The sequence below is a fragment of the Pagrus major genome, chromosome 5 (assembly GCF_040436345.1).
Source record: "Pagrus major chromosome 5, Pma_NU_1.0".
NCBI classification, from domain to species: domain Eukaryota; kingdom Metazoa; phylum Chordata; class Actinopteri; order Spariformes; family Sparidae; genus Pagrus; species Pagrus major.
The window spans coordinates 18807481-18822137 of record NC_133219.1 but is presented as its reverse complement, the minus strand read 5'-3'; the positions used below and the strand labels follow the sequence as shown (position 1 = coordinate 18822137).

Sequence of the window (14657 nt, the reverse complement as noted above, 5' to 3'; positions counted from 1 at the left end):
GTGCTGCAGCAGAGAGCTGCAGTGGCTCGTTCACTGAGGCATCTGCTGGTCACTGCTGCCATCTTGTGTTCTTTTTAAGGACTAGAGGAGCATTTAATCCTCAAGGTTTCTCTCCAAGTAGCTCCACAAGTAGCTTTAAAGTTAGAAAAACATGTTATCCAAACACTATTGGATTTTTAATGTGTTTGTTTCAACACTTCATTGTTGACTACATGATGCTCACTTTGGGTGAAATTGTTAGACAACATATTTTATGTGGCTTCACAGATTCTTCAAATAGAAACTCAATGGATGTCTTCTGCAGTTTCGCTTTTTTTGATTGACTAACATGCATAAAAAACATCCAGATTTTAGACTCCCTATCAGGGGTTTTGGGCTGTGAGTGGCTGTTATGATAACGTTTACTCCCGGATCATACCCAGAAATCTAAACTGGACTGCAAAAGAGCAATATTTGATATTATCATCAGATTTATGGTATAAAATGTGAATCTTTCTTCAGTGAAATTTGGTAACATAGATTTTGTTTGCCTATAGATGGAGCAGGCTACTTTACCCTTTGTTAAAGAGCCATGACAACAGGAAAAGAAAATTGTGACTGATTATGCAGTATATGTTTAGCCCAATGGTAACAAACAAGGCTGAAAGAAGCGCTTAGTTCTTGGACCTAATTGGGTTATTGTATTGTACTTCCTCACACAGTGCTGGTATAAACAGCAGTTTATTTATATTTTGCCAAAACAGGAAGACAAATTAGCACTAATAGCAGATATAAACCCTATTATAATGTGCTTATAACATTATAAATGATACGTTATTAAAATAGTCCCGTCACGGATGAGGCCCCAAACATTATTTCCAAGTTAGTAGTTAACTTTTACATGAATACCGTGCAGCCATTGCCACTCAGGCAGAAAGTTACAGCCGTGGTTTCACTGCAGATACATGCCCCCCCTAAATACAACATAAGATGATTGACGTGCGATCCAGCCAATCCCAGTGGAGGTAGGCGGGATTTCCGGGGACATTGACAAATCAGTAATGGCGACAGAAGAAAAAGTTTAATATGTCAGCATAACAACACCGAGGGGGAGTGAACTTATGGACAGCAGTCATATTTTTAAGAAACATAATATTTTCACCTAATTGTGTGCAGTTACAGTTCAGCACGAAGGTAAACTGACCAACAGCGCTTCCTTTTCGGTACATCTTGACTTGTAACTGTTTAGCCTACTGCTAACTGTCCAAACTTTTTGACATGGACACAGTTCGCCTGGTGGAGATTCTGTAACGACAAGCCAGCGTCACTCGGACTAGCTAGAAGGCTAGTTGCTATCCTAGCTAACGTCGGCTAGCTGTTAGCTAAGTTCCCCAACGATCGAGCGATGCAGACGGCGTAAACGTCTTGAGCGTTAGTTTGGGAAACCGTGTGATTCTCGATGTCATGTTAAAGTTTATTATCGTCTCTGTAAATGTCGCCGAGGTCATGTCAAGAGCTTGACTTTCATTTAAAGTTTGATTTTGTTTGCCCATCCGTGATGGCCACCAGTTTTTGGGGAAGCCATGATCCAATCAGAGATCTCCAAAGTGGTAGTTCATGTTATCAAGCTAACGTTGCTGTTATTGTCAGAAAACGACGATATAACACGACCGCTAGCCTGTTAATATCATCTTTATCGCGCTATCTAGTCTGTATTTTAGTAATTGACTCGTATGGACATATGTTTAAACGCTTTAAATACGGCCTGTTTGTTCAAACGTTACCTTTGGTGGGCATTAGTTGACAGCATATATGGTAATCACGATTACCTTCCTATAGCATATCAGAGATGGGTCATTGTGTTGTGCATAAAACAAAACCGAAATATACGTCTTTAAACTGTAGATCATTCAAATGTGATCATCTGCATGTGTGCACCAGAAGCTATGTGCCTGAAGTTGACAGCAGAAAGTGATGGACTTTTTCTAAATTGACAAAGTGGTCAGTCTGACTGATGCTAAAGTGGACGGAAAGATGTCCAGCTGTGGATGTCTGTGTGTCACTAGTGATAAACACAGAAGACAGGCATTTCCTCTCATTAAACTTTGCAGTCCACATACCCAATTCACTTTTATGTATATAGTGCATACGCTATGGTTGATGTAATGTCCACATTCATAAAGGGGCTTAAAGGTTGATTGACTTTTATCAGGAAGATACATTTAAACATATGCTAGGTCTTAAGAAACACTAGCTATGAGGTGCTCGTTTTGCCTTTATTGAGAGTAGATGGTAGAGAGGGGAGACAAAGGGGGGAATGACATGTAACAAAGGTCTGCTTTGCAAACACTATCCTACCAGGTCGCCCCCTAATTTAAGTCATCTTAAAATGCTAAAATTTAAAATGATTACATTGATTTGTTGTTAAAATACATTTAAATTAAATGATAAAATGTCTCTGGTTATAAGGTAGACAAACAATAGATATTACAAAACAGAATTTCATGGCAATCTTAATCCCGATGACACCCAAAGTAGATATCTTTGACTGCATAGTGTCTAAAAAGAAAATGTAACACTGGCAAGCTAGGAGATAGGAGCGAATGAAACAGCATTATGTAGAGTTCACTTTTTGGAGCTCATCGTAATATGTTTTTATTGATACTGGCAAAGAGTGGTTGATTTAACTCATTGATTATTTAAGGGTCTGTGTTTTTAAATAATAATACAGCATTATTTAACATCTTTCATACATGATATGCAGCTCATTAAACAAAAGGAGACTGTTTAAACAGCTAAAATATTAACTTACATGACATTTTATGGTGGTATTGGACTTTGCATGGCATTATAATACTGTCCCTCCTCTGTTTCCTGAAGCCGACTGGTGTCCTCCCAGCATTTCGGTAGATGTCCACCCCTTCAGATACCTCAGGTGGTATGTCCCATCCTGGCCCTTCTCCGGGGGCAGGTCTATCACCAGGGCCCATCTTGGGCCCCAGCCCTGGACCGGACCCCTCACCAGGCTCTGTTCACAGTATGATGGGACCCAGCCCTGGACCTGGAACACCCAACGCACCTCACAGCATGCAGGGCCAGGGACAAAGTGATTACTCTCAGGACAGCATGTATCCTATGCACAAGGTACAGCATCCTGACTGTTTGTTAGTGTCTTTTTATGTCACTGTTGCACAAGCAGAGTGTTGTAGTATTTATATTAGAATTCTTTTCTCTGTGAAGTCTAAATGACTTGATTGTTATAGTTTAACTGAGATCCTTGTTACAAGAGACTGGCAGATAAACTGGCCAGACCAATATATCGACTATAGTGGCTCAATGCAAAACATTGCATTGGTGTATACAGTATATTGTAACAAGAAATCCCATTACAGAAATACCAAAATATGTTTCAGGTAATTAAGGCATGTATTTTTGTGACATAGTTTGTCCAACAGAAACTAAGAATACATTTCTTTTATATTTATATTTATTTGTTTATGAATTGTGGTTATTATAAAAATGATTTGTAAGGGGCTATGGTTGTAGTTGTAACCTTTCGCTTGTTGGCAACACAAATACCTAAAATAATGAAAAACAATCACTAAAAATTTAAATAGTTTTCTGAGATATTTATGTATGCATTTAGCTGGGGCTAAGATGCTATTGCATGTAGCATCTAAGAAATATAGCTTTACAGCCAGTTGTTAATTGGCCTCTTTAGTCCACTGATGACCTTTTGACAGAGTTAAGATGAAAAGTAAAACAAATACTGTTTTACTCTGTTTGAGAGGTAAGATGAGTCTCTGGCATGAATAACAACAATATTGATAATATATGTTGGATGTTGGAATGACAGACTATTTTTCATCCCCACAGACTTTTTGTAGATCTTGATTTTCAGGTTATCTGATTATTTACAGGTTACATTACTGTTGTGGGGGAAAATGTTGTATACAATAAATTGATCATGACCCTGAATCTTTCTTCCCTATTGTCAGACCATGGAGGGGATGAATGACAAGACCATGGCAGATGCGATGCACTTTGGCCATATGAAAGGTGTGGGGATGAGATCCCTGCATAGTGGTATGGGGCCTCCACAGAGTCCTATGGACCAGCACAGCCAAGGTAACAAATGCTTTGGTTTTAAAGCTAAATTGCTTTCTAAGCAGGGGAATTAGATTGTGATTATTATAATCTTGTGACTCCATAGACTATTTCCCACCCCTCAGGTTGGCTCTGACCCCTTGGGAACCACTGCTTTGAGGGTGCTAATGTGAACTTCTTCCTGTCTACTGTAGGATACATGTCCCCCCATCCATCCCCCATGGGTGTCCATGAGCATGCCTCTAGTCCCATGTCAGGAGGTGGAGGTGGTGGGGGACCCACACCACCCCACATGCCTCCCTCCCAGTCAGGTCCTATGATGCCCATGGATCCCCAAGGAGCCATGCCCAACATGTCCACCATGGGCCAGCAGGGGCGGGGACCATCTGCTTTCAGTCCGATCCAACTGCAGCAGCTCAGAGCTCAGATCCTGGCCTACAAGATCCTGGGGCGTGGGCAACCCCTGCCTGAAAACCTCCAACTGGCTGTTCAGGGCAAGAGGAGCTTACCCACAATGCAACAGCAGCAGCAACAACAACAACAGCAGCCGCAGCAGCAGGCACCTGGTGCTAGTCCTTACAACCGGCCTGCAGGTAATAAAATACAGTTGTTGAATGATACAAACTGGTTATTTTGATATTGTTGGTTTCTTTATTATGAGCAGATGAATCTGGATTGTGCAGGATTTTCTTTTTTTTTTAGCATGGTCTCTTAAACTCTCAATTTAAAGATCCAGAATAAGGATTGTATTTTTTGTGACTTGATACAATGACTTGATCCATCACTTGACACTTCAATATGAGCTCCGTGTCCTCCAAGAAATGTGAGCCAGGCCACCTCAAAACATGGATGGTTCATATCTCGGTGTGGCCAAGATCTGACCTAAGAGCTTCCATGCCTGCAATGTAACCTGGCTGTTGACGTATTCTGGCATGAGCAGCGTGTCAGCTTGCATTGAAAAGACAACTGTAATAATTTCCAGAGGCTTGATAAATTTAAAGCTTATCCAATCTAAATAATTTTCCGGTGTCAGAGATGTTTTTCATGGTAAAACTCACAATTTTCTGTACCAAATAAGTCCCCTATTTGCGATTTCTACCTCGTTTATAAATGTGTCTTGTGATGGAAATGATGTTGTTTGTGTAGTTATGATTGCTATATTCATATTTTAAATGTTTGTATTTCTTTTTTTAAATGTAACAATGTCAAAATTGAACAATCTTTGGTATTAACTTCATTAAAACTTTTTAACTGAACATTAGGGCCCTCTCTCTCTCCCTCTCTCTCTCCCCCTAGTCCCTCCCACCCTCTCGGTGATAAGTTACAGTGAAACTTGGGCTTTGTAACGTTAGTAAAATAGGGTAACTTTAGAGAGGTGCAGGACACAGTCTTTAATTTGAGTTGAGAAGCTAGCAGTAGCTGTCTGTTTGACATCAAGACACAAGATGTGGAAACGAGACGTTTAGTGGATTACATCGTTGGAATCTGTTCTATTTACAATGGATGATTCGCTGTTATGTGGCTGGACTGGCCAGGATTCATTCTGTTGCGCGTCCCGTTACATTGCTAAATGCCACTCTTACAAACCGTTAATGTTTGTGCATATTCCCGGGGTAAGGAGGATCCTGAAGTGTGCGATTTTAATTCATGAATGGATGGATAGTTATGTGGCTGGATTATTTGGAAGAGAGAATGCCACATTGGTAAGTACAGTATTAAGTAACGTAACATTAACAGATTGGTTTCTTTTCCTGGCTGTCGTGCTGCCTTCAGTGCCGTGTCCCTATCGCGGAGAAGGTGATGGTGTTGCGTTATATATTCTAGACTAGATAACTAACCGCATCGCCAGAGTAATGCTAGAAGGTATTTCATGGAGTGGAGAATTACTTTATGAACAAAATATCACTGATGAAACGTTAGTCTCTCTTAGGCTATATGGAAAAACGTGACATTAATTTTAAATGTCTGTCGTGCATGTATGGCTGCTGCATATCTAACGTTAATGTACAGCAGTTACCTGTCTGTGTCAATTTGTTTACTTAAGATTATCAGGCAAGACCATCGGCAACTATTGGAGCCAAGTTTAGCCGATAACAATAGTTTGTAAAAGGTCCTGTCGGTGCCTCTAGTTTGTAACCACTAAGTTAACGTATCCAAATAACTTATTTTGTCTGATTAACAGTTTAAAACTTAAGGTTATTCATTTACAATGTTGAAAAACATCAGACCCTTAGATTTTCAGAAGCATTAAACTGTTCTTCAATAAAAAGATGAAACAAACAGACAAGAAAGTAAAAGTTTTTTTGTCAAACAGTAGCTGCCGTAGCACATCACATCACATGCTCACATTATCTGCTCATCTACAATTTGAAAGTGCAACAGATGAATTATTGAAATATTAATCGTTATTGTGTTGAAAGGTATGCCAATGGCACCTATGGGTGGTCCCCAGTCAAGTCCCTGCCCTACACCAGCCATGCAAGGTCACAATCAAAGCGCAGGACCCAAGCCTTGGTCTGATGGTAAGTAAAGCCGAAGTGTTGCCGATACCTGCTGGGAATATAGCAGGCTAAATAATTGGTTGAGTCAGCGATGGGCGGGGCTGCCGTGCATCCTAATCCGTCCCTCACTCATGTTCTTTTCTTTCGCTTCCTTGTTTTTGTGCGCACCAACAACTTGCACTGCTTTGGCCACATCATTCCCATGACACATTTCGTGTGTGATCTTTAGGGATGTCACGATTCTCAGAATCCCTGATTCGATTTGACTTTCGACTTTAAGGTCAAGATTCGTTCTGATTTAGATTTTTTTCTTCAGCTCTTACATATGGCATTTTTAGACTATCAAATGTAATTTTGTAAAGATCAAAGATAATTGATTTTATGCCTTAACAACTGTCATTTGAATGTAGGGGCATTTTACAACAACTGCTTGGCTTTTTGCAATTTATTGACATGTTTAAGTAATATTTGCCAAAAATAAAGAGTCCAGAGCTCAACAGAAATTACTACCCTGTGGGGCTTTAACAATAAACAGCAAAAGAATTGAATTTAGTTTGTTAGAAATTTCGTAAGTTTGTTGTTTGGGTTTCTCAAATCTGTCCCGAGTAAGACCTCTTCCAAAACAAATTAATAAAAGATCTGTGGCAATGCTATCAGTTCCCTTCAGTTCAGTTCTTCCCCCATGAGTGAACCCTCTTTTTTACCAAATCATAAAGGCTTCCTGAAAAAGAAAATAAACCCAACATCATATGTGTCTATGTGTATATGGAAGTGCAGCTGCAGGCTACTGATAAGCTAGCTGTGTAGTCATTGAAATGTTTTTGATGTCTTTTTTTTCCTTTCAAACGTGTTTCAGACGTGCGCAGGCCAGCGTGTGCAGGGTTAGGGTTATGAGTATCACTGATGCTGCCTTTGATGATGTAAAAATAAAAGCTAATTTCGCTAAATTACCAAATTAGAGTCAAAATCGTGGCACCCCTAGTGATCTTGTGTGACCCTGTGTCGCCAATAAGTCATTAAGTGTGCAAACCACAAAGATTCATGACTCCTGATAACAAGAAAGAGTGTGAACAGTACAGTGATCGGACTACTTTGAAAGTCGTGTTGTATGACCTGGGCATTAGTACTCTCAGTGCATATTTTGGACCAGCTGAGCTGTAAAGTTAAATGTGTACGTGGACTAGAGTTGCAATCAGCTGCATTAGCTTGGACTTTGTACACCTTTTCATTATATACATCATAACCCAGTCTGACTTGAAGGGAAATGTTTGAGACTGAACAGCTACACCCATCTGTTTGATGTGTAGTCTTACATCAGAATGTCTTTGAAAGGTAACTAAAGTGAATTCTTTGAGTGGCATGTGATATTGTGGAACGATGCTTCAATCAAAGGTTGACTTAAAATACAGAGTGACAGCAGCGGCTTTGATGAGACTGCATTTTTCCTGCTGCAAAGAGGGAACTCTACCCTGCCTGAAACACAAACAATTTGCATATGCTGCTGGTCATTTGGACAGCTCCATCTGGACAGCCATAATTTTCTGTCAAAGCCAGGAAAAGTGTGAAGCCAGGCGCTGTTGATGAACAAGACACAATTCCTAACTAGGAGACATGGAGAACAGTGAGTGACCCACCATCATTTTATGGAAATTTGGGCAAAATATTATAGTAATAAATGTAAAGAGAAATAAATTCCCAGTAGGATGAGTGATGAAAGTAAAAACAAATTATCCAGTTCTTTGTCATTGAAGCAGCACTTTTCAGTTTTTTCTTTTTTCCCTCTTCCATCTGTTTTCCTTCATTTCCAAGCTTTTGTCATTAAAATAAAATGATTTAGAGAATTTATTCATGAGAATTTTATTCATTAGAAAACCTCCCATTTGTCAGTAGCTCTCAGAGTATTCTACCAGTGTTCAACCACACACACCAGCAGCAAAACAGGCTTTTCTCATGTCTGCATCAGTTTGAAGTGGTAAATTCCTACAGTTTACCACTTGTGACTGATGCATATCTTGTAGATAATCTTGTACTTTACAAATAAATTAAGTATCTTTAATGATTCATAATAATGAATATTAATCTCCCCAGGTGATAGCTCTCACATATTGAAATGACATGAAAGATTCAGCATTGGACGATATGGTGCAGCAATATATACTACATGCACCAAAATGTATGCATTCGCTTTAGGTTAGTTTTTTTTTTTTTTTTTCAATCATAACCCTAATTTAAACTAAGTAGTCTTTACATATTTCCACCGTATATTGTATGTAAAGTGTTTTGAATTTCAACAAAGGTTAAGACAAAAACAGCAGTAATAGTCAAATACACAATTAAAAATCCAAGATAAAAAACAAAAATTCCCAATGAGGTCAATTTAAAACTGGATAAATACAAAAAATTAGGTAGTCAAAACAACAACAAAGGGAAGGGTCTCTGGCAGGAAATTGTTTCCAGGTGAAGCACCAGACATGGAGATTAGAGTGACCATGGAGTTGCATCGAAATATGTTGATCTCCCTTGAGTCAGGCCTGTAGGTGTAGGTGTAGGTGTCCCATGCCCTGCCAGTCTATCTCTGAAAATGACATAAGTAGGAAACCCTTCCTGACATGTACCTGCCTAAGTGTGTAAATTAGCAAAGTTAATTTCTCTACAGAGCTGTCCACTTCCAGACTTGTGTGTGAGCTGATGTCTTTAAGCTAAAATATTGGCTGTGGAGATCGCTGGTCTAAACCCCCAAAATCAAGCCCCACTGCTTTGCTAAAATCGGGCTAAACATTAAAAAAAAGACCAACGTTTATCACCAGCACACCAGTCCTCAACAGGATCAAAAACTAGGAAAGAAATGTTTGGTTGAAAGCTTTTTAAATTTTATATTTCATCTGCTTTGTGTTTCATTTACTGTGTTTACATGCACAAGATATTCATGTTTTGCTCTTATTCCAAAGAGGATTATATTCCTCCTGCACGCCATGCATACTCAGATAAACGCAGCATCAAATGTTGTTTATCACATAAAAATATGGAAAAGTGGAACAACTGGAGCTGCTTTTGCTGCTTTTAAACTCATGCCAACCACCTTCTTGACAAGGTCTCTGTTAGAATATTGTCCGATATCCAAAAACCTGTTGATATCCAAGTCTTTCATAATGTTTAAAAGAAGGTATAAGATATATAAAAGCATATCAAGCAGTATTTAGTCCAGCCTGTCCTACTGAAAATTGACACAATTCTTTGTTCTCTAGGTCAGGGTGGTGAAAGTCAAGCCAATGCTCAGAAGCACCTCACCCCAGCTGTTAGTGGACGCCCATCCCCTGCACCACCTCAGGCCTCCACTGTGCCAGCTGGACCCATGCCAGGCAGCTCAGTGACCCCTCAGCCTCCCGGGCAGCAGGTGTCTCCCATGCTCCAGATGCAGCAGAAACAGAACCGCGTCACACCAATCCAGAAGCCTCAGGGCTTGGACCCAGTTGGGATCCTGCAAGAGAGAGAGTACAGGTATTTATCTTTATTACCCATTTAACACTGGTGTCATCATACAGAAATACTTGCTGCACACACAATCATGAACAAGTCACAAGTTACATATATGTAATGTTACATTACATATAATAATATACTCGCATACAAAAAGATAACTGTCAAGTCAATATAACTAAGATAAATATAATTGATAAAAGTATGTAAATAATTAATTTATATTTTTGATAAGGATAGTATATCAGTAATGAATTCATATTTTTGTGTTACAAAGATAAAAGGAAATCAATCTAACAAATTAACCACATCTTTTATGGCACTAGAGTAAAGGAAGATTTACCAGCAATTAATTTGCAGACATTTTTTTTTCGAACTTTATAGATTTACAAAATCAAATGTTCATCGCACTTTAATCAACTTATTCTTGACTCCCAGTTGTAACGTAGGCTGGCAACACATACTCCGAGTCCACATTTGTCAATGGTGCTACAGACACCGATAAAGGTGTTTATTCATTAACTGGATGGCTCGAAGTAGGTATGGGAACCTAGCAGGACACATGTGGGTCACTCACGGTCAATTCAGTTTTATTCACATAACCCAATATCACAAAATCACATGCACAGAAAGAGAGAGAGTGTGCTGTATCCTGTCCTTTGAATAGAGTTAATTTAGATTTTGTGAAGGAAGTGCTTCAGAAATTTTCAGACTTTTTGAAGTACGTGTCTGAAAAGGGTTCAATTTGCATGGCTTGGCTGTGAACTTCATAATGTCCTAGACATTTTGTGTTGGAGCCTCTAAGGTCTTTGATAATGCTGCTGTGCATACACAATCACCATTCTCTGATGTCGTCATAGTAGCCCTCAGGCTGTATCCTTTTCTGAAAACAGAGATGGAGATATGAGGAAAGGTTGACAGGCCTTAATCTTGCTGTGGCCCTGAGGCTTCTTTTTCTTCATACAACTTCAAGGCTCTTGTTTTGATGATCTCTTCATAGTAATCTCAGATCACCATTGACAAGCTGCATTGGTCAGGAACTGAGCAGAGACCGGAGACAGAAGACCCTTTCTTCACCTTGTCTAGCCAACGAAGCTGTCTGAAGAACAGTACCTCTGGGAAACCATTGGAAAAACAGCAACATTCTCTACAAACGAGGACCTAATCAATTCTTTAACCAACCACTTTATTCATCCCTTTTAGGGTAATTGGGTATGATAGCGTGCACACATGCATTAACCTTCCTGTCTTGTCTTGGTCGGATGAGGGCCTGAGCAGGTGGAGATCGATTTTTTTAGTCCAAAAGTACACTTAGTATGTGGTTTTTATAGGCTAGTTTTTTATTTGCAAAAAGACCAGTTGACTTACCATCTTCATAATGTTCCTCAGATTGCAGGCTCGGATTGCACACCGAATCCAGGAACTGGAAAGTTTGCCAGGCTCTCTGCCCCCCGACCTGAGGACTAAAGCCACAGTTGAGCTCAAGGCATTACGCCTACTCAACTTCCAGCGGCAGGTACACAGCAGCTGCTGGGTTTTCATGTTCAGTGTGATTGCACAGAATATTAATTTACACAGAATGACTTACAGTTGGGAGCACCAGGACACACTGCTGTTTCCTCATTGTCTCATGCTCATTGAATCCACACAGAAGGTGTTAGTTTTTTGCCCTGGGTTAACCATTTTATCTTCCTCAGGAGCTTGACAATGTAGTTGTTAAAACAATAGAGTTGTGTCAGCCTTTGCTGTTACTTTCTCCAGTTTCAGTTAAATACTACAAAATAACTTCATGCACATCATGTGAAATAGTCATTTCAGTTGGATCGAATTTAGTTTTATCCTTAGAACACCCCTCAATGCCTTAATTTTAAGAAAATAAATCCAAAGTTGTTGTTAATTGGTTTGAGACCATTAAAAAGTGTAATGATGCCTCATAAGCTGAAGCTTTATGTATTAGTTTCCATTCTGCGTCATGTAAAAAATGTACTGAGAATATACCTAGAATGAGATTTTTATGTGTAACCTGTGTGTACTGTATCTCCAGCTGAGGCAAGACGTGGTGGCATGTATGAGGCGAGACACAACCCTGGAGACGGCCCTCAACTCTAAGGCTTATAGACGCAGCAAGCGACAGACGCTGAGGGAGGCACGCATGACGGAGAAGCTGGAGAAACAGCAGAAGCTGGAGCAGGAGAAGAAGCGCAGACAGAAACATCAGGTGATCCACACGCTTGTGTTTGATAGAATTCAGAGAAGAGCTGTGTCAGTTTCAAGGAACGAGAATCATCTATTATGCCGTGTTCTGGTTGTTAAATGAATTTGCAATGAATGCCATGAAGCGTTGTTGTGATAACTGAGATTTTAAAATTCAAGTGTGAATCATTATCACTTCGAGCTGATGTTTGAAGAAAACTTCAATACTTTGACCATTCAAATGTTTTCTGCAAGCTTCAGCTGAAAAAGTTAAAGAAAAGAAGAGTCAAAAAGAGACATCCGTAGTCTATTTCTTGACAGCGGACAACCACTGTCAAAACAAATCTTAATAACATGGCTGAAGGCTTACAAAGCAGTGTCATCAAGCTCTCAATGATACCATCTAAAGTAGATGACAAAACTGACAAAGCAAGTGGGGTCTTAATGTTTTTTCTCTAGCGTGCCATGTTGTCAAAATATTGTTTTTGCTTCAACAAGTTTTGTGACTTATTTTTCAGGAATATCTCAATAGTATCCTTCAGCATGCTAAAGACTTTAAAGAATATCACCGCTCAGTGTCCGGTAAAACCCAGAAACTCACCAGAGCTGTCGCTAACTGGCACACCAACACAGAGCGGGAACAGAAGAAGGAGACTGAGAGAATCGAGAAAGAGAGGATGAGGAGACTTATGGTAAGTACCTGAAAGTCAAAATATATATTGTTACACACCTTTCATAAATGATTACACAGTCCTAAGAGCTGTACACTTGAGCTTTGTCATGGTAGTAGGCAGAAATCAGTTTATACTATTAATTTATTTTGACTCTTTCTTTTGAAATAATAGCTGTAAGAGGTCAGAATAAGCCAGAATTAACTGACCATATACAGCCATACTTACTGATAGATGACAGATGAAATACCCAGCAAACTTTGACACACATTGAATAAAGCACAGCACAGCTGATGTCACATACTGATATATTAATGGTTTACTTCCGCTGCATTTGAAGTAAGACAAAATCTGCAACATAAGCAATGTAGTCTGCTCAATGAACCTAAATAGTGATGCATCTTTTAATTAATACCGAGCACATATTTTCTTCTTTTTCAATATAAAATTTGTAGATATCACAATATGGTATGATTGCAATTACTCTTTAAAGTCTAAGGGCAATTGTATGACAGTGTGTAAAAATAATATGTGTGTTCATAGGGAACGGAGAATGAAAGTATCGCAAATACAGTGAACCCAAGTGATAGACAGTGTGCAGGACTTTCGGTTCTTTAACAGTCAGATTTGATGATCCAAGGCAGCCAACACTGATCTCTTATATTGGATTGATGCATTCGCACCCCAGAGCTGCACTAATCATACAAAACGTGGTCTAACTGGCTTTATATGAATATCATCAATCTCTAAGTAATATTATGCCGATTGATTGCTTCTACCATTAACCTCCTGTCACCGTCCCCCACTCAGGCAGAAGATGAAGAAGGCTACCGAAAACTAATTGACCAGAAGAAAGACAAGCGACTGGCCTACTTGCTGCAGCAGACTGATGAGTACGTGGCCAACCTCACCACCCTGGTGTATGAACACAAAGCTGCTCAAGCTGCCAAGGAGAAGAAGAAGAAGAAGAAAAGAAAGAAGGTAGGAAGAGAAATGGTCAAGTGGTTATTATTGACAGGATGATGATTCAGGCTGTTGGATGTCAGATTTGTATTCTCCTAGTTTATTATAAAGACGTTTAATAGATTTTTATATGGTGATTATATATTTTCCTATTGAGTCAAACAAGGCACGCAAAGAGCTAAACCAACTACTTGTTGGTATGTTTCTAAATATTTTTGCACTTCTGGCCAAAGCAGTAAATTACCCCCTGTAATGTAGTAAGTGCTCATGGTCTTTCAGTGTAGCTGGGTGTATGTCCTTGCATAAAGTAAATCCAATCCTCCCTAGGACACTGTGACATGAATTATACCTTATAATTACTTTCATCTCATGGTTCATTATTTTGCTCATTTCAAGTGTCTTCTAGAATGAAAATGTGGTTATTGTCGAGGATCACATAGCCTCCTCGTGATTTAAAAGCGTCTCAAACTCAGTGATATGCTTGGCTGATAGTACACGCCAACCCAGATCATTTCATACCTTCTGTCCGAGAGGCACAACTAATCACCTAGCTCATCTGGTGTTGTCTTTGACTGGAACAAACACCTGCAGACTCTCAGCTGCTTAGGACACCTGGTCTGAGATCGCTGACACTGACGTTAGCCTAGTTGATGTGATGTTGATTTCAGTAATACACCTCAAAAAATATTTTGATACCTGTCATGATCCTTGATTATCCTGTAGGAGAGCCATTTATGATCTCTTAAGAGTGAAGGACTCTGCCCTT

At 39.5% G+C, this 14657-nt stretch overlaps 1 protein-coding gene across 2 annotated transcripts in view; it reads left to right on the top strand.

Moving 5' to 3' along the window:
• The first annotated feature begins 1081 nt into the window (after window positions 1-1081).
• smarca2 (SWI/SNF related BAF chromatin remodeling complex subunit ATPase 2) overlaps window positions 1082-14657 on the top strand; it is a 52523-nt gene continuing 38947 nt past the window's right edge. Inside the window, exons 1-10 of one of the 2 annotated variants that reach the window (XM_073465338.1) lie at window positions 1082-1173; window positions 2860-3123; window positions 3978-4107; window positions 4281-4679; window positions 6507-6608; window positions 9833-10085; window positions 11454-11580; window positions 12109-12282; window positions 12776-12949; window positions 13739-13909. In XM_073465338.1, coding sequence (XP_073321439.1) covers window positions 2890-3123; window positions 3978-4107; window positions 4281-4679; window positions 6507-6608; window positions 9833-10085; window positions 11454-11580; window positions 12109-12282; window positions 12776-12949; window positions 13739-13909 — 1764 coding nt within the window. In that variant the 5' untranslated portion in view covers window positions 1082-1173; window positions 2860-2889. Of the gene's footprint in view, window positions 1203-2859; window positions 3124-3977; window positions 4108-4280; window positions 4680-6506; window positions 6609-9832; window positions 10086-11453; window positions 11581-12108; window positions 12283-12775; window positions 12950-13738; window positions 13910-14657 lie in introns of both variants that reach the window. The other variant, XM_073465339.1, reaches the window with a different exon arrangement.